The sequence below is a fragment of the Trichoplax adhaerens genome, genomic scaffold, assembly GCF_000150275.1.
Source record: "Trichoplax adhaerens TRIADscaffold_1 genomic scaffold, whole genome shotgun sequence".
NCBI classification, from domain to species: Eukaryota; Metazoa; Placozoa; class Uniplacotomia; order Trichoplacea; family Trichoplacidae; genus Trichoplax; species Trichoplax adhaerens.
In genome coordinates this window covers 2,632,288-2,650,370 of record NW_002060943.1, presented here as the reverse complement: position 1 = coordinate 2,650,370, position 18,083 = coordinate 2,632,288, and the positions used below count along the sequence as shown (strand labels likewise).

General features: G+C 35.0%; 3 protein-coding genes across 3 annotated transcripts; 2 read left to right on the top strand and 1 right to left on the bottom strand.

The window, feature by feature from the left end:
- Window positions 1-499: 499 nt before the first annotated feature.
- On the top strand, window positions 500-8,137 carry TRIADDRAFT_51543 (uncharacterized protein; the record flags this gene model as incomplete). Its single annotated transcript, XM_002108498.1, has 28 exons — window positions 500-899; window positions 1,927-2,049; window positions 2,539-2,660; window positions 2,776-2,834; window positions 3,337-3,424; window positions 3,501-3,605; window positions 3,723-3,762; window positions 3,843-4,000; window positions 4,089-4,197; window positions 4,297-4,334; window positions 4,463-4,532; window positions 4,617-4,674; window positions 4,782-4,848; window positions 4,964-5,045; window positions 5,577-5,668; window positions 5,758-5,844; window positions 5,980-6,045; window positions 6,143-6,199; window positions 6,290-6,352; window positions 6,426-6,478; window positions 6,558-6,635; window positions 6,718-6,797; window positions 6,907-6,999; window positions 7,108-7,210; window positions 7,292-7,422; window positions 7,499-7,611; window positions 7,722-7,893; window positions 7,995-8,137. The coding sequence occupies 28 exons, from the start codon at window positions 500-502 to the stop codon at window positions 8,135-8,137; spliced, it is 2,850 nt and encodes a 949-aa protein (XP_002108534.1).
- A 1,455-nt stretch (window positions 8,138-9,592) lies between these two features.
- TRIADDRAFT_51542 (uncharacterized protein) lies at window positions 9,593-13,715 on the bottom strand (the record flags this gene model as incomplete). Its single annotated transcript, XM_002107702.1, has 10 exons — window positions 9,593-9,627; window positions 10,186-10,289; window positions 10,527-10,690; window positions 10,771-10,902; window positions 11,128-11,210; window positions 11,398-11,484; window positions 11,662-12,172; window positions 12,260-12,356; window positions 12,884-12,981; window positions 13,602-13,715. 10 exons carry the CDS (start codon window positions 13,713-13,715, stop codon window positions 9,593-9,595), a joined length of 1,425 nt encoding a protein of 474 aa, XP_002107738.1.
- A 2,960-nt stretch (window positions 13,716-16,675) lies between these two features.
- TRIADDRAFT_51541 (uncharacterized protein) lies at window positions 16,676-17,839 on the top strand (the record flags this gene model as incomplete). Its single annotated transcript, XM_002108497.1, has 1 exon — window positions 16,676-17,839. The coding sequence occupies one exon, from the start codon at window positions 16,676-16,678 to the stop codon at window positions 17,837-17,839; it is 1,164 nt and encodes a 387-aa protein (XP_002108533.1).
- Window positions 17,840-18,083: the final 244 nt, after the last annotated feature.

Genomic DNA, 18,083 nt, shown 5'->3' with positions numbered 1-18,083 from the left:
TCTGCAAGTCAAGCGAGTCTTTCACACGTCGAATCAGCCACATACAGGTACTGTACTCACTGAGTGTACTGTACTGTACTCTAGAGTCTAGTACAGTACTATACACTGTACTGAACGTACTGTACAGTGCTGTACTGTACACTGTAGTCAGTGTACTGTCACAGTCGGGGGAAAACGACCATACTGTTCGCCCTATCGTCCACCAATACTGTGCCTACCCTACTCTACGGCACTCAGTGTACTGTACGGAGGTTGAACCATCTGCGACTGACCGTAGTGCAGTTGAATTAACCTTGATTGAAGTCGGGCATTGAAGCCAAAAAGAGGAGAAAAAGAGCTACAGTTGGCAGCTTGGCGTTGGAGAGATTTACCAGCATAAAATCCTCTTTCCTTTTCTACTCATTGACTTATTTTAAGCACTATCAAGAAAGAATTCTTGCATTGCTGATAGTTATTGCCGCTTATCTTCTTGTTGGTACTTTATATTCATCGGTGCAAAATGTGGAGAGTGTCTACTCGCTTCCTTGTGCAGCGGCCTGTTGTCTTCAACGCTCGCAACCAGGCTGTCAGTCATTCACTGGTCAAGAATTTCCTCAGTAAACCACAAATTGCCCCCATTGGGGCTAGTCGATGGCTATCCATCAGCCGAATTGCATGCAATACACATGCTGAAACAGCCCAAACTGCTGATCCAACCAAGAAAAAAGAAACTTCCACGTTTAGCTATGAATTTTTAGATTTTGATAACTTTTTAACAGTCAAAGACGACCAGAAAGATCCCTCAACGACTCCCTCACAACGTCCACCTCGACGTCCAAGAGCTCGTCCGATACCACGCATGGGTGAAATTTATTCCAAGGAAATTCTCCTACTCGACTTTCAAAGAATATGCGATTTAGGTAAGGATAAAATCGGAACACAAAGTAATCACTCTATCATAGCAATTCACCAATACTCTACTCTTCATGGCCATCATCATTTTAACATTGATTCATAGCTGCCAGTCGTTAGCTTGCTCCTTTTGCATACTACGACCCTTGCAAAATGTTCTCTCTGAAATCGAGTGCAGTTCAATGAATTACGAATAAATGTTTGCCTAATGATGGATAATTGATAAATCATCATGCAATGCAATACGATACTTGTATAGAAGGGATAGACAAACCACTAAATGGATAATACCATAGTTGAATATTATTTGGGGTATATACCAACCAATGCGATTGGCTAAAACAGACTTGACGAAGGCAATACTGCAGTATGACTGATTGACGATGACACAAATAGCACGATATGCATTCTTGACTGTAGGCCTAAAGTAAGTAGATATCGTTTTGAGAGCTCGCCAACGATGCTACTATTAGAATTATGGATAGATGTTATAGAACAGGAGTGCAGTATTGACTACTTAAATTTCATTGTAATGGACTGTAGTGGTCTTTGTAGCATGAACATCAATGTAAAAGACCAATTTGATTGTTGAAAAAATACAAACTGCTCAGTAAATGATCGTGATGCGAATGCAAATATCATATCGAATTCACCTCTACCTTACGAATCGCACACAATCTACAATAATCGCTAGATAGGAGTAATACAGTACACTACTACAAAATCTTGGCGACCTACTGTCCAGTAACTGCTTTGCAAAGCTTGAACAATTGCAAAGTTGCACTTAGCCACATGCTTGTACAGTACTATGATGACGGGTAAATCAGTGACTATTAGGATGCAAGTTCTTCATCTTATGCGGCAAATACGTATACGTCAGAAATAGCGACAAGACCATAGTGTTACGATGGATCATGGAATGATTGAAGAAAATTACTATGCAATATCGTACAAATACAATGTTGAATAGTTATAAAATAGATATCATACAATGGAAATAATAGATTGATATTTGCTTATTTATTGTATTTATAGAGTTTATATCTCATAGTCTTGGCTGTGATATTATTCGCAATTGTGGCGAACGCTTGCGTGATGTTAAACCTGAACAACGTATCGAGTTAGTGCATCAATTTTGGGCAAAATTGGCTTCTAGAGGTACGTGAGCTAGAAATATTGTTTGCATGAACGATCATAAAATTCAATCGGCTATAGTGTATGACAGGCAAATCAACGCACATAACAAGTTACTGCAGTAAGAGAGTAGTTGGAGTTACTTTCTTACTTTTGCCTGTTAAGTATTAACAACATTTTTATCACCTTTCCAACTTACACTTATACTCACCAAAAGGTAAAAAAGATGAATCAGATGTAGTATTATATTATATTATATTTTATATGCTTGATAAAATTTTGTAAATGGGTTAAAATAAGTCAGCTTTCTTACAACAAATTTAACTTTTTATTATCTGTTTTCGATCTGTCTTTAGTGTAATTTGTTCGCATGTATATATACTATCAACTCTAGAGAAATCATCCAGTTTGCTTCGACAATGTTAACTGTCTATTTCGTTTGAGAACAGTTTCATCTTGCTTACCCTTATTCATAATAAACTTATCATTAATTTCAATCGATATTGATTTTAGATTATAGATTCAACGTTAATCATTACAATGAATTATTAACGGTCTACAATTTTTGCGAACACACTTTTTCACCTATCGAATTTCTGTCTTCCATGAGAGCTAAAAATGTTTCTCCTGACAAGGTTTATTTTAGATCATTTTTGTTAATTGAATGAGCTAGAAGTATTTCAGTTATATTTGAATAATACTCGATAATTTCTCCAAATTGGATTGTAATCGTTAAATGATGTTACGCAGACGACTTACATCAATATATTACAAGCATATGGTATTCAAGGTGACATTAAGGCTGCCAGGTTAGTAGATTGATTACTACTTCGTACCACGTAATAGATGGTATAGCGATTCTTAAATATGATAGTACTACTGGTTGAACACTTAAACTTAAACCATATCGCATTTGATGGACAGACTAATGTTTTAATATCGTAATGTTATCTAGTACTATCTTGGATTATATGAAAAATGAAGATATGTCAATATCAGAATCGGTCTATGCTGCCTTAATAACTGGGCATGCCAGAGCTGAGTAATACACTATGATTCAATGATTGTTAGTCCGAGACGACTTTTTCACCTCAAATGGAATAATCTTACCAAATTTTTATTATGCGTCTATTTCATATATTTAGCGATCTGGATAATTCATACGCAACGTTTGATTTGATGAGGTTGGGATAAAACACAGCGTGTATGACTTGCTATTTTGTTCACTGTTGAAACTCTTATATACGGTAGTAAATTTCTAGGACAAGATTTTGTAATATTCTGTCTCCATTTTTAATGTTATATGTATAGACAGAACAACATCATGCCAAGCCAAATTAGTTACACGGCTTTAGTTAACGCTGTCGCTGAACGAGGAAATTGGCTATCGCTAGAAAAGGTATTACTTTTGCAAATTTCTAATAGTTAGTTGATACTTACGCCCGTATCATATCTTCTTACTCTATTGATACTAGGTATTTCAGATGATGCAAAAGGATCACATTTTGCCTGATCGTCATACTTATAGCTCTGTAATCAAAGCTCTTTCAAGAACTAAGAAAAGTTTTCTCATTCCTAATGTAAGCAACAAATTATAACAGTAACAACGCCACAATAGGCGTAACTGACTTGTAAAATACTGGAAGAGCATTTATTTCACATCATAATATCATTCATTTAATCCTTATTCATGATAGGTATTGGATAGTATTGAAGGCAAAATATCTCTTTTTCAAGGTGGGTTAAAATTTTCGTTATTAGGTCAAATCCAAAAGTCACAAAAATTACATAAAATTTCTTCTTCTGACCTTGTATAGCTTTACGTGGCACGATGATCGACCTATGCTTTGAGGGAGATTTTCAGGGTGCCCTATTTATATTGAAGGACATCGTTCATATTAATCCAAGCAATCGGGACGATAATATCAACATGACACTCCGTTCTCTCCTTCGGGCTGTTGCTAGAATGGAAACTGTAAGAACCATACGACCATAAGACATTCATTACATACAACGAATAATATTGATGTTGGTTGTTCCACTGTTTTAATGGTATCATTTAGGAAACAAAAGATAAACTCAATTTTATAGGGGACATTGAGCATGAGAAATTAATCGATCACTATGTATGGTATGATTTTCTTGATGTTCTTCATGATAACAGAAACACAGGTAATTTATAATATTGAACTTTTAAACATTTATAAGCTTAATTATTAATACACCAGATTAGCATCTTGCTAACTCTGTAACTGATACAATGATCTCTAGACCTAGCTGTTGACTGCGTCCGCGAAATGGCCCAGAGGGTAAATTTCAATGATAGTTCTATTATTGCAGTTCCTTTTCGACGATACTACAGAAATTATGAGCACTTTGTGTTTAAATGAAAATTTTTATCGAGGCTTAACCAACAAATTTGTACGCCTGTTTTTAGAAAATTCCAGTGCGATCTCATTTCGTATATCCTATGTTTATCCAGTACCGTCAAAAGGGAGATATTGAAGGTAAAATGAGAGAACGTAATTTTTGTATCACCAGCAATACCTATTATGGTTAACTGTATGAAATTTCTTGTTGACAATTTTTAGGAGCCGTTAATTTGCTCCATCTCATGGATTCTTGTAAGATATTGGGGAATAAAATAACGTAAGTATATTGCTTTTGCTGGAAATGATGCTTGTTGCTATAGGTTATGTCATCCTAAGATCGGAAAAAGATCGTTTATTTCTATATCAATTACTCTATGTATATAGGTATTCGATATTTATGTCTTGCTTTGGAAAGAATAGAACTCTTAATGATATTGTATCAGCAATTGAGGTAATCTTAGCTTTATTTATAAACTTTTAATACAACTGATTTGTTGTATATTGTCAGTCTATAGAATGTAAGGTTTTTCATAGATAATTTGTTTTATTTACTGTTTTCTTAATAGAGTCACAATATCAAAGTATCTCTTAGCCTGATTAATGCTATCGCAACTCACCTAAAAAGTATTGATGATTCTAAAATTATCGGTAAGCATGAGGATAATTACGATGACAGATTTGATACATTGGTATTATACTTTTATCTCATAGCTTTACGTAATGCTTATTATTAAAAATCAAGCAGTGTTTTAAATTTTCTTACTTTTGTTATTACATAACTTTAGTTGAAAAATTATTGCCTAGAATGGTGCCAGAAGTTCTTGAAAAGCAATCAGCAACCATACTTTCACTATTAAAGTAACCTATATGCCAATAATACTACAAGACCGTATTTTTTAGATTATTTGTTTGATCTATGATTTTTGTTCGTTCTAAATAGACTCTTTAACGCTGAAGGATGTTTAAACGTAAGCAATCGTTTAGATAGATTGATACATTAATTTGATAGTATATAGTAAAGATATGCTGTTTTGAATGGTCGTATAATTCGTAGTACATCAAGATGGTGAACTCCAGAGAGGATTTGAATTCGAAAAGTAAGAATATCATAGGATGACTTTTTTTGCTCACAATAATATGTAAGGCGATAAAATTTATTTAACCTCACCGATATTATAGTTTATAGTATCATTGAAGAGTTAGTATCGAATTTCGTTAACAATGAGCAAACCTCACAAGCTGAAGAATTGGTTGAATCGCTATTAAAAGAGGTAGATTGATAGCTCATAGAATATACTTTAATGGCTTTTGACAGCAGTAAGACTTAGGACTAAATATAATTTTTAAATTGTTTTATTAGGGTTTGGGAAAACATGTCACTTCCATTGTTCACACCAGAGTACTTAGTGGATTATGCCGTAAAATGAACGAAGCTGCTTTTTTTAGGGTAACTATGTTTACTTCACTTTTAGTACTAACGGGATTAGTGTCATCCGCAAAATTGGCCATAAAACATTAAATTTTTAGATAAAATATGTAGATGACTACTATTTCATTAATTTTGCATTTCCGTTCTTTATAGTACGGCAGGATAATGAGAGATCATAAGCTATCACTCGATAAATATCAGTACAGAGTTGTCTTGAAGGTAGAGTGAACAGTAACTTGTAATTATTGAGATTTTTTTCACATTCTACAATCGCTACTACGTGTGTATGCTAACATTGCGTTTTTCTGATGGTCAGATGCTCGCAAAACTTGGTAAAGTAGATTTAGCGCAGAAGTGCTTTGATGAGTTAAAGGTTAGACTTTGTGGCATGTCTTTGGCTGTAATGTAACGTAATGTACGGTTCAGTTAGTATGCTTATAATTAATTGGTATGCTTTTTACAGGCTCAAGATGGTTTAACGAATCTAAGCTATTCTCACTTAATATTCGCATATCATGGGTCAAAGGTAAAATGAAATCCTCAGGTGCGATTTTGTACATAACTTTCAGATCGATAATTTTCTTAATTTTTGTTATTAGAATTTCGACCAGATTTTAAGAATTTATGATGAAATGGTAGAGAAGTCTGTAAGGTTAGTAGTAAATGTTCAGTATTTTGTATTGCATCTAGAAGTATATTTTTTGTAATGTTGGAATTTACACTAAATTTAGACCGATTTCTGCGGCTATTCATATGATAATTACGGCCCTACAACGGGCTGGGCGTGGAGACGAAGCAGCAGCATTGCAGTAAGTAAATTGGAGAAGGTACAATTAAGCTGATATTATGATAAACTAGAAGTAAATACAACTATGAAAATTCAATTCATAGATCTATTGAAAGTGAAAGTAAAGATATTATGACAATGAATGTGTATGTTGAAGCTGCGGCGTCACAGATGAATATTGAAGGTAAAATTTTTATAGTCCGTTACAAGTAACAATTGTACTTGAATCGAATCGGGTATAAAGGGTACAGATTGAGGATAAAAATTAATTGACATAATATCTACGTTAACAGCTGCTTTGGAAAAATTAGCTGAGGTTAAAGCCGCAGGGAACACTCCTTTACCATTTGCTTATACATCTTTGTTGAAAGCCTACAGAAATCGAGGTGAAGCACAATATACAAATTTGCTTCTGCAAATTTATTATCCTTCAATGTTAAATTTCTGAACTGGAAATGCAATGAAGTAAAGCAATTATCAATATTTGATGATAGGTGATTGTGAAAATGCTTATAAGTTGTACTTGGAAATGAAAGACTTACAAGTAGAAATACCAAAGATATGTTTCGTTATTTTGATTGGATTATTCGCTGAAAGGTGCATTAATATAATAATAAATAACATGATGTTACTAAATCCGTTATGTAATATTTGTAATGCTATTACTACACTTTGCAGTCGAAACCTTGATCGAGCAAAAGAGATTCTTGACTGTGCTTTGGCTGAAAACAAAGTACCATATGTTAGGTCTTTCGAGCAGATGATAACGTTAGCTATTTCTAAAAATGATCAAGATACTGCTAATACATGTAAGTGACGATCACTACTGCTCAATTTAATTCGTATATTACAAGTTCTTAAGTTCTAACATTGTGCTATTTGTAGTTGTTAAGGATATGCGGAGAATTTTTGATATCGATTATAATGAAATGCAAGAAATATTGTTAGCTTCCAATTTAGCTGCAAACCAAGTGGCAGTTGCTGATAATTATTACAAGGTTAATAGGACTAAGCAATGATAGTTATATAATCGCTTATCGTTGATATCATAAATGATTATGTGAGTATTAAGTATGATAAAATATTTTTAATTCTCTATCTGTATTAGTATTTGAAGGGCGAAAATTCCAGTCGTTTAATCACTCGATTTAAAGCGATAGCTAAAACTTGTGTGAGAACCAATAACTTAGAAATATTACAAACGCTTCAAGAGTTTACTAAACGTCATCATGTTCCTTTGGATCAATCCTATCTTAACGAAGGGCTACTCCTTGTTTATAGTATGATATTTTGCTAAATATTGCTTTATCCAATTTTTATCTGTAATGCAAACGATAAGTAGCAGATGTTGATTAAAGTTCTAATTTTCTTTTCTTGATAGGCAATAACAATGATGTTAACCAAGGAATCGAATTATACAAGAACATGAAGAATTCCAATGCAGTGGTTTCTGAAAGATTCACTACACTACTACATTCGCTGTTACAAAGAAATGATATGGATATTTCTGAAGTTGTAGACTAGTCATGAAAAACGACATCGTTTGCACTTGTTATCCAAGTTATTCCAATAATTAATTTAACATCAATCTAAAATTGTTTCATATCATAGCCTTATTGGCGATAAAAATCATGATATTATAAACAATGAATTTTATATCAAATATTTGGCGAAAAAATTGATATGGATATCGTATTAGAGCTGCAATTGCTTTAGGATTGAATACCACAAAATAACATTTGTTCTATAATTGCTTGTTGGTGCGACAAGCATAGAATCAGCCACTTATGATGTACTAGCTTAGTTATATTACAGTTATTAGCGATATTACATATGAATAGGTTGTAAAGGAATGGAAGCCTGAATTGCTGCTAATTAATTTTTCTTAATCTTAGATTATTAGATTCTTATTTTAAGCAAATTTTAGATCGCTTCATTTACCAATAATAGCAGTAATTTTATTGTATGATATCCGCATTTATTCAGCATGTTAAATACTTAGATACCTATATTAAAGATTATATTAAATTCTTAATCGGAGATTACTATACTGTGCACGGTACAGCATCAATTTGATGTATAACTGTTGAATGAGTATTACTGACTATTCTGGTGATGATGTTACATGCTCGTATATTAGCTGTTAGTCCTTAGTGTGCTAGCGTGCCACAACATTGAATATCTTCTCATTTCGTGCATATTCTACGTAAAAGCTGTTGCCAGTAGCACTTGGCTAAGAATACCTATCGCTGAATGGGCATTAACTATTCAAATTACTGATATGTTATAATAATTGAAATGTATCAAGATTGGGTTAAAGAACTGTACAGTCGCTATTGAAGCTAGATAGTAACTCGAAATTGATTTCACAGTCGGAATATTAGGAGAAATGCAGTATCCCTCCAAGAACTACCGTTATTGTGGTTGGCTGTGGCATTATTTGCCGTAGTAATCCACATCGAAACCTGTTGTAGCTTGTGCTAATTATAGCGATATGTATGTCACATTAGAGATTTGCTTAATTTTAATAACTCAAATTTCCAAGAATCGAAGAAGATTCTAAACCCATTCATTACCAAGCCTAGGATGATCATGATTTTATCCTAACTGAATTCGCTATGACAGGCGTGCTAAGTGTTGCCAAGGTATAATTATATTATTGACAGTATGGTGATAAACTCTTTGGGCTTTATTTTATATGTGATCATATACAACATAAATGGATTGAGGTGTGCCAAAATGTAAACAAGGTAACAACACAGTATTATGGTATGTCAATTACATACAAATACACAACTTCGTATAAACATTTTACAACTGCAGAGCAGTATATTGATTAATTATCAATACTTCAAAGAATAGGCAAGAAATAGTATTAGTGACCGTATTATTGAAATTATATGATTACGATCACAGTTTTAAAAATTAAGTCCATTTTTTAAACTCAAAATTCTTATAACGTAGCTCTTCAGTAATGCATCATTCCTGATTTGGTTTCATAAGGTGCGGTAACACTAGAAAGCCAAATGGCATAAGGCGATATTAAATGATCGTATCATCACAGTTACAATCTACGGCTGACATTTTCTTCGTAAGCTGTTTTGAATTATATTACGATTTTTAACGGATATTTCGTAGTTACAATCATTAAAAACTTTTTAATCGAATAATTGATTAACTAGACTTATGTCTACATTTTTTTTACCCAACAATGGGAAAAATCAAATGACAAAGTAAAAGTACTTATAGTAATAATAGTTTAACACGTAGACATCCCTTATCCATACTCATGTCTTGCTTTAAAAGTATCGCTTGGATTTTCAAATTCTTAAGATATAGCATCTAATAGCTCAATAACTTTTCTTTTTAGCGCAAAGCACTGAGTAAAAACAATGCACTCTTTTTTTAGACTGTACATGATATCAATAATAGAATAGAAAAGATGTGGTTAGCTGAGCTAGGTAACAATTAATTTTTTATAAACTAACAGAATTTACAAGTTTTAAAAGTTGATTCCACTTTATACAATGACTCCTATGAGATTATCAAATAGTTAAAAACGCTAAAGTTACCTGCACTGCTAATAATTTCGTATCCGTCTTCAATCTTTACCGAATGGCGTTGGCTATCAGTTGAAGTCTCAGGTACAGGCATCCTTCCAACAAATCCTGCACGCCTAGTGAAAATAGATGACAACAGTTGATTTAAAGCAATACAGCTTGTTATCGTCGAGTAAATTCTTTTCAGTGTAGACTATATGTTAATGATATACGATGAAGTAAATCTATTCATACAATCTGGTCAAAGTACTGACGAGTGTCAACTGTTATTGTCGTATCAACGAAATCATATTAATACTTTTTTAAATCTGTGGTAAAATGTAACTAGTTGGTATATGTAAATTTTGACTTACATTGGTCTTCTTGCACTTTTGTGGCGACGATGTGTATTTACTTTTGTGGGAGTTAAGTTACCAATTTGTTGGCCCAAGCGTAAAAACGCTGGTTCTGCATTCTCATTGTTAAACATAGAAGGAACTGCAATTCCAAATATGTAAGACATTAATCTATAGATATACTACAATAATTGTAAGGAATTCCATTATAATTACTATTATGATTAAAATAATATCGACATTATAATATATTATCTAGTACATAAAACCAAGCATGCCTTTGAACAGTAACTAACGTTGCTGTATCTGCGGAAATTTGGACGAACGACCACGCAGCTTTGACGTCATCGATACATAAGGACTGTGTATACGTTGCATGACTGAAGCAGCACGCCTACAATAATAGCAATGATTCCAAATAGTATGAAATCAGAGTTCATATATGAAAAGCTTAAAAATCAGTTGGCTCCAATCAGCCACAGTAAAATTTAGAGATATAAGCATAATGCAGCACAAACTTTTTCGTTGCTTTCATCATGTTGCTGTTATCATGTTTTCTTTTTAATCCTTGAGCTGAATCCAACAATGGAGAGGAACATGCTTCGGAATTGAAACTAACTACAGGGCCAACGACCGAATTGGTAGCATTATCGTCCTTTAAGGCCTTTAGAAAGTCTGGTGATATAGCCTGTCTCGATTTAGCTTTAGTAGTAATTATCAATTGTAAGTCAATCTTGATTTGAAAAGGCTTAGGAAATATCTTCGTACTGTAGTAATTATTTCTATTATCCTTTATTGACGCTAAAACTGCACAGTCAACTAAGTTGTAATAGCTGAATTATTAGTAACTAGTCCATACGGTAGGTCAAGTTTTGTTCCGTAGTCTTACATTTTTTGTTATGAGGATCAATACCAGCCCTGCATAGACGAGCATTCGATGATCGAGTTCTTAAACGACGTTTGCTCTTCTTTTGATCTATGATAAATTTTAGTAATACACATATTTAAGCATTAAAGAGTGTTGATTTTGAATCAAATAAATGATATATTCCGACTGACGCTCTATTTAGTGAATACTGTATTATTTGCAATTTATTAAGCAGTCGTACGAAGGCAGTTGTCTAGTAAGTACTAACAATAGCATAATACTTACTACTAAATTTATTCATTGCAAATTTGTCATCATTGGGCAACAAAGTGAATTTATCTTTAAGCTGTTGGATATCTTCCAGTACGTCAGATGGTATAAAGCCAATTTTATCGGCATTATCGATTAAAGTTTTTATGATGGTTGTTTGTAATGATAGTAAATCGCTATTATCATCATTATTGCTGACGTCAGGCATTAAACTTGGCGTTAAAACTAGTGCTAAGTTATTACTATCCATTTGATTTTGATCGGATTGAGTAGCAACATCTTTCAGAAATTTCATAATATAATGCAAAACGTTTAAGTTATCCCGTGGAAATAACAAGCACAGTAATAATATTGTCATTTGATGCAGACGACTTGCTTTCATTGAAGCACATTGTAAAAGTGCTTCATGAAATTCGTGAGGCAATACAGGAAAGGACAAGGAACGTAGAAATTGCTTCCATAACGTAGCAATATCATGCACATTAGCATCTTCACTCCAATCCTGGTTAACTTTACCGATTTGTGCCTAGTACGTTGTTGTAGTATTTTGAAGCATAATTTAATTTTACGAAGAGATTACGAATTGAATTAAACATCGCTTTTAGCTATTTACCAGTAGTATTTTTTGTCGTGAACGTGATCCAGATTTTCTGAACAGGCCTTCTGTGTGAAGATGTCTTCGTAGAAATTCACTTGTTTGATGTAAAAAGCTGTTGGGAAACATTGCAGTTATAGAATTGATTAGATTGATTCGATTAAAGTTGCATATATCAGCGTCTAATTATTTAAACAGAAATTGTTAGAAACTAATATTATAAATTAGCTACAATCGTGTTATTATGCTACACTGGTAGTTTATTTAACTGCTGATATGATTTCCTGATATGCAACAGTTGCATTAACTAATTTGATCATGTAGTGAATTCTAGTGACATGATAGGTGAGGTATTGGTCCCACTTTCTAGAGAGATGTACGTAATACAACATGTAGAGCGTTAGAATAACTAAGACAGACAGATGATTTTGACGGTCATCAGTGCATGTATATCTATATCTCGTTAACTTTATAGTGTACTAACAAATTTTTGGAGGTCTATTCGTGTTAACTATATAAAGCATACGACACGTAAAGGAATAATGAAAACTGCGATTGTTGTAGGAGTAGCATTTGATTGCGTCATTCTATGCATTAAAGTAGTTGCCGATAATTAATTTCTAAAATGCTGCAGTTACTTACGTTGGAATGGCATAGTGTTCCGTTTGATTATCTTGCTTGTATGGGACCAATGTTGCTGGCAATCCTAAAACTGAAGCAGGGTTGTCTTGGCTATGATTCTACAATAATAAACGATACGCGAATCATGACAAATGCTTAGCAGTCAAAATAGACTATACAATCACTTCTTGCTGTTTTTAAATACACTGTATCAAGGTTAATAAGGTAGAGCAATAGGGGTTGTCCGTTTATAGAAGCTTTCATTTGTAGGTCATGGACTTTAGACAGAAATCTGACTAACATGGCTACATCGTGTTCAGTTGGTGTACTTTATGCTACTTACGAGTAGGTTATCTTGCCACTTTATCCTACTTATAATTCTAACTATTAACCTTGAAGCAATCGAATAGGATTGATCGATAACTATTTCTATTGTTTGACAGCTCCTTTGATGGAAGTATGGCAGGGATGCGCATCTACCGATAGTGTGGTATAGGCTTGTTATGTTGGTAGATTGTAAAATCTAGAAAGCTTCTTCTATTGCTTAAGGAATGGGATCAAGATAGCAATGTATCTGTCTGTATGTTAACTGTCTTTCTTGGCGATCATTGTTACAGAGGATTTACATCCGTTACATGCAAAGCATAGCAGGATCGACTATAAAATACGGCACAGCCTGTTTGGATGGCTCTGACAAGCTAATATAACGCTTTCAAAGTGTTTGTACTAATTCACTTACCCTATTAGCTTGGATTACACCATCGGGTACTTTAATTCGACGGCTACACAATAATTGACGTATGACGATGTAAGCATGATCTCGATTATCCATACTAAATATTAGTGATGCCATGGTTCAGGTTGATGATTTTCAATAGGTACTTGTAGGTGACTAACGTGCAATGTCTTGAACTTGGAGAAAGTGTAAGTTGATGTGTGCTTTTAAGCTTGTCTTCCACTCTCTATTCTATCAGGTTACTGTAATAATAATGAATCTTTTAGCTTGAATCAATCTTCTATCTTATACCAGTCGTTGCCAATGCAAATCTAGTCTCAGTCTTTGTAATGTAATGTTGGTCAAGGTTGTTGCTTTGTAGAAGGCTTTCAAGTCTCTGTGATCCCACTTGGTCACACAATCCGCTTGTCGTCGTCGTCGACAACAGTGTTACTCGATGAAGTATTTTCCTCCACCGACAACGATAAAACTACCTCGTAGTCTACCTGCCCCAAAAAAACATATTACAATAATTTATTTGTCTGGCTATTTGTAGTTAGGTTAAAGCTATGCATTGAAAATCAAGTTGAAAGGACGCCATGGACAACGAGCCCAAGGCATGATTGCCATGGCTGTATGCGTGCTTTGGTTGGCCAAAGAGAACCGAGCATAACCAAGCTCATTTTTGAACCTTACCTGCTTTCTTTTTTAGCCAATCGACGACTACAACACACCAGGCTAGGTAAATTACTTGCAAAAATCAATCTAAAACTGGATTGCTTTCCCTTATTAGGCTAAATTGGCAACCAATGTAAGAAAATCAAAGGGATTCAAAGAGAGAGAAAAAAAAAAAAAAATTGTAAAATTTCACTGGCTGGCAATGACTCTGTCTGCAGCTTACTGAACCGTTCACCAGTGAAAATCCTTATGGAGCGCTGCAGAGGTTGTTTACAATTTAGACTCTTTGCAGTCCATGGTCGAAGACAAAGCGATGGTGTGTAGCACTGTAGCTTGACTCAGTCGTTGTTGACGCGTACTGTCCAATTGACCTGACAGAAAAACGTTTGCAAACGTTGACACTCGAGTCCGACTTTAAACTGCCGCTTGCAAATTCAAATAGTGTGACGTCACAATAGGTTGTTCACCACTCAGTGAATGAAGTTGGACCTGCGCACAACCATCATTGGGACTGGATGACAAGCAGCGGCTTGACGTCAACTCCAGTAAACATCCAAGTAGAATAAAGCTGTTGTAAAGCATTTCGCACAACATGGCGAAAGAGTGAATTCAAGTCAACTAAAATCAAGTCCAAAATGATGCACTCTACTGTCAACCATTGCCGTGGCCAACTATTACAGTATACTGTACAGTTTTAGTGATAGCCTATCGTAGAATGAGGAGAAAAAAGAGTCAGTCAGTCAGTCTCGGTACTCTTTTGAAGTGAACGCCCGTTAAAGTAATTTACTTGCCTTGAACGGGGACGAACACTACAGTAAGTGCATTAAAGAATCAACAATAGTACAAAGAGAGGGGCAGGAAAGGATTCTTCATCATAGTAAAAATGTGCAGCCGAATATTTGACTGGTCATTTTAACTGTATTGCATGTCAAGAAAGACTGAAAAAATGATAGTGCCAAGCGTAGACTAGTAGAGGTATCTACAACTCTATGATAACTAAGAGAGAATTTGTCTTTGGCCTCGACATTCCAGTACTGTGCAGGGTGTCCGGAAAGTCTGGACACATCTTATTTAGTTCTGTATGACAGATGCGTCCAAACTTTATTTCCAAATTTTGTATGCAGTAAGATCATGTTCTGGAGATTTTAATATCGCAAACAGCAATGTTCTGAGACGTTCCTAGGTCTGTATATTTCAACGTCTACTAGAGACTGAGAGTATAGTACAGTAATGTATTGAAAGTAACAGTATTTTGCAGTCAACAGCCACTTGTAGTCACTCTCTTTCTTGTCAATATTGCTTAGCCATCCTTGAATTTGGTATGATTCATAAGCAATTGAACGCATGAAAACGTTCTCCGTCGTCAGATGGAATTGCAAACACAGAAAGGCACCTACAGCCACAATCAAAGCTCTCACTTGAGTCTCTTGGCTGTGCCATCTGACAATTTGCCCATCTGCTGCAAAAATCCAACTCGGTGTTTACGATGACATTCAGTGGAAAGCACCAGTGCGTATGGAGTTGAGCAGCTCATTTTGCGCAACAATCGTGGACGACCATAGTGTACCCATTGCAGATATACAATACACTTGAAATGACCAGCAACATACGCCATTCTCAGTACTGTATCATTGCATATAGAAACCAACAACAATCACTGTCTCTCGCTGCACCTTTGTATACTGTCAGGTCTAATACGGTGTTTGTATGACATAGACAAGTTCAGTTTAGTTTAGTTTAGTTTAGTTCAGTTTAGTTCAGTTTAGTTCAGTTTAGTTCAGTTTAGTTCAGTTTAGTTTAGTCTAGTTTAGTTTAGTCTAGTTTAGTTTAGTCTAGTTTAGTTTAGTTTAGTTTAGTTTAGTTTAGTTTAGTTTAGTTGAGTTCAGTTTAGTTTAGTGCAGTTCAGTGCAGTTCAGTTCAGTGCAGTGCAGATCAGTGCAGATCAGTTCAGTTCAGTTCAGTGCAGTTCAGTGCAGTTCAGTGCAGTTCAGTTCAGTTCAGTTCAGTTCAGTGCAGTTCAGTGTAGTGCAGTTCAGTGTAGTGCAGTTCAGTACAGTGCAGTGCAGTTCAGTGCAGTGCAGTTCAGTGCAGTTCAGTGCGATATGGATCAGCGCGGACCAGTCCAGTGCGGTACGGTTCAGGGCGGTTCGATCTGGATGGTGTTGATATGGTTGGCACTACTGTCAGGTCTAATACTGTATTGTGTTTGTATGACCTAGACAAGTCCAGTTTAGTTTAGTTTAGTTTAGTTCAGTACAGTTCGATCTGGACCAGCGCGGACCAGTACAGTTCGGCGCGGTTCAGTACGGCGCGGTAAGGTTCGGTACCGTTCAATACGGTCCAGTAGAGTACCGTACGGTACAGTATAGGGCGGCTCTCTACGTGACTCTAATCAGTTGATTGGGAATAGCTTTGACAACATGGCGTCGCTAATTTGGAAGATTGCAAGCAAATTTTCAACGCCTATCAAGACTTTACCTAGGCTAACATTACCGATGCAATATCGTTGCTTTAATATTAATGTTATTCTCTGCAATGAATTTAGTGATGATATCTTCATCAACAATGTACTAGAAAAGACAGGATTACAGCTGAAAAAATCGGTGGCCAAGAAATTACTCGCCAGCGGTAGTCGAGAATGGAGTTTGGACTACACTTGTGATAGCATACAATGTTTACAATCGTTCGGTTTCCAGACCGCAGGGCTCAATAAAATATTTACTATGTGGCCATTTATTGTAGTCATGGAGAAAAAACTATTAATTGAAAGAATTGAATTTTGGGGTAAGGAATATCTGGATATGGATTGGGTCCGTAGTACAGCTGTTAAATTTCCACGCTTGTTAGCTTATGATGTGAAAAGCAATATCCTTCCCAAGATCCATTATTTATATCACTTCTTTAAGAATGATGCTGCTGTCAAGCAAATTATTCGTAAATATCCCTACTTTTTAATCTCACGTAAAGGTACTATTGAAGAACGCATTAATTGTATCGCTGAAATTGGTATGAATCCTGCAACAGTATTGACATTGATTAAACGCCAACCTCGTCTTCTCTATGCGACTAGTAGTGGTTTCAGCTTTAAAATCGTTTGGCTGGAAAGGTTAGGTTTCGATCGTAGTGAAATTGTTAGCCTATTACTACGTTATCCCTCCATCTTTGTCACCAATATCAATAAATTAGAGGAAAAAGTACATTGGCTAGTTGAAGTAGGTTATGGTGGTGGTAGCCCACGTCGAATTATTTGGATCAATCCTCCATGCCTTGGTTATACTGTCAAGTCGATGAAAATCAAATTTGCCCTCTTACGTGATCATCTCAAGATCGATCTGGAACAAATTCATAACTGTCCATCTGCATTAGGCTACTCCACTAAACGCTTATACAATAGAATAGCCTATCTTAAACATCTTCGCTTATGGGAAGGACCATATCAGCCTTCATTGGGCTCTTTTATAACTAAAAATGATCAAGATTTTTGCAATTTAGTCGCTAAACGTCCTTACCAGCATTACATGAACTTTGTTGATTCGTTACCAGCTGATGAATTGACCGAAAAATTGTCAAATACATCCATTTAGCTTACTAACTGCAATCATGATATTCTAAATGTCCTGATGATAATCATTGTACTCTACTGTATTCTATATGACATGAGACATGGTCGCTTTTGTGATATAACATGTAGCCTAGCTCTCATCAAGTCATTATGCTACAGAATATATTGATAATGAATGAATTAATCGAATCCTAGTTTTCTTACTGTACATACTCGCTATGATATATAATTTGAAATGATACAGAATAGAGCATGTACTGGTTGTA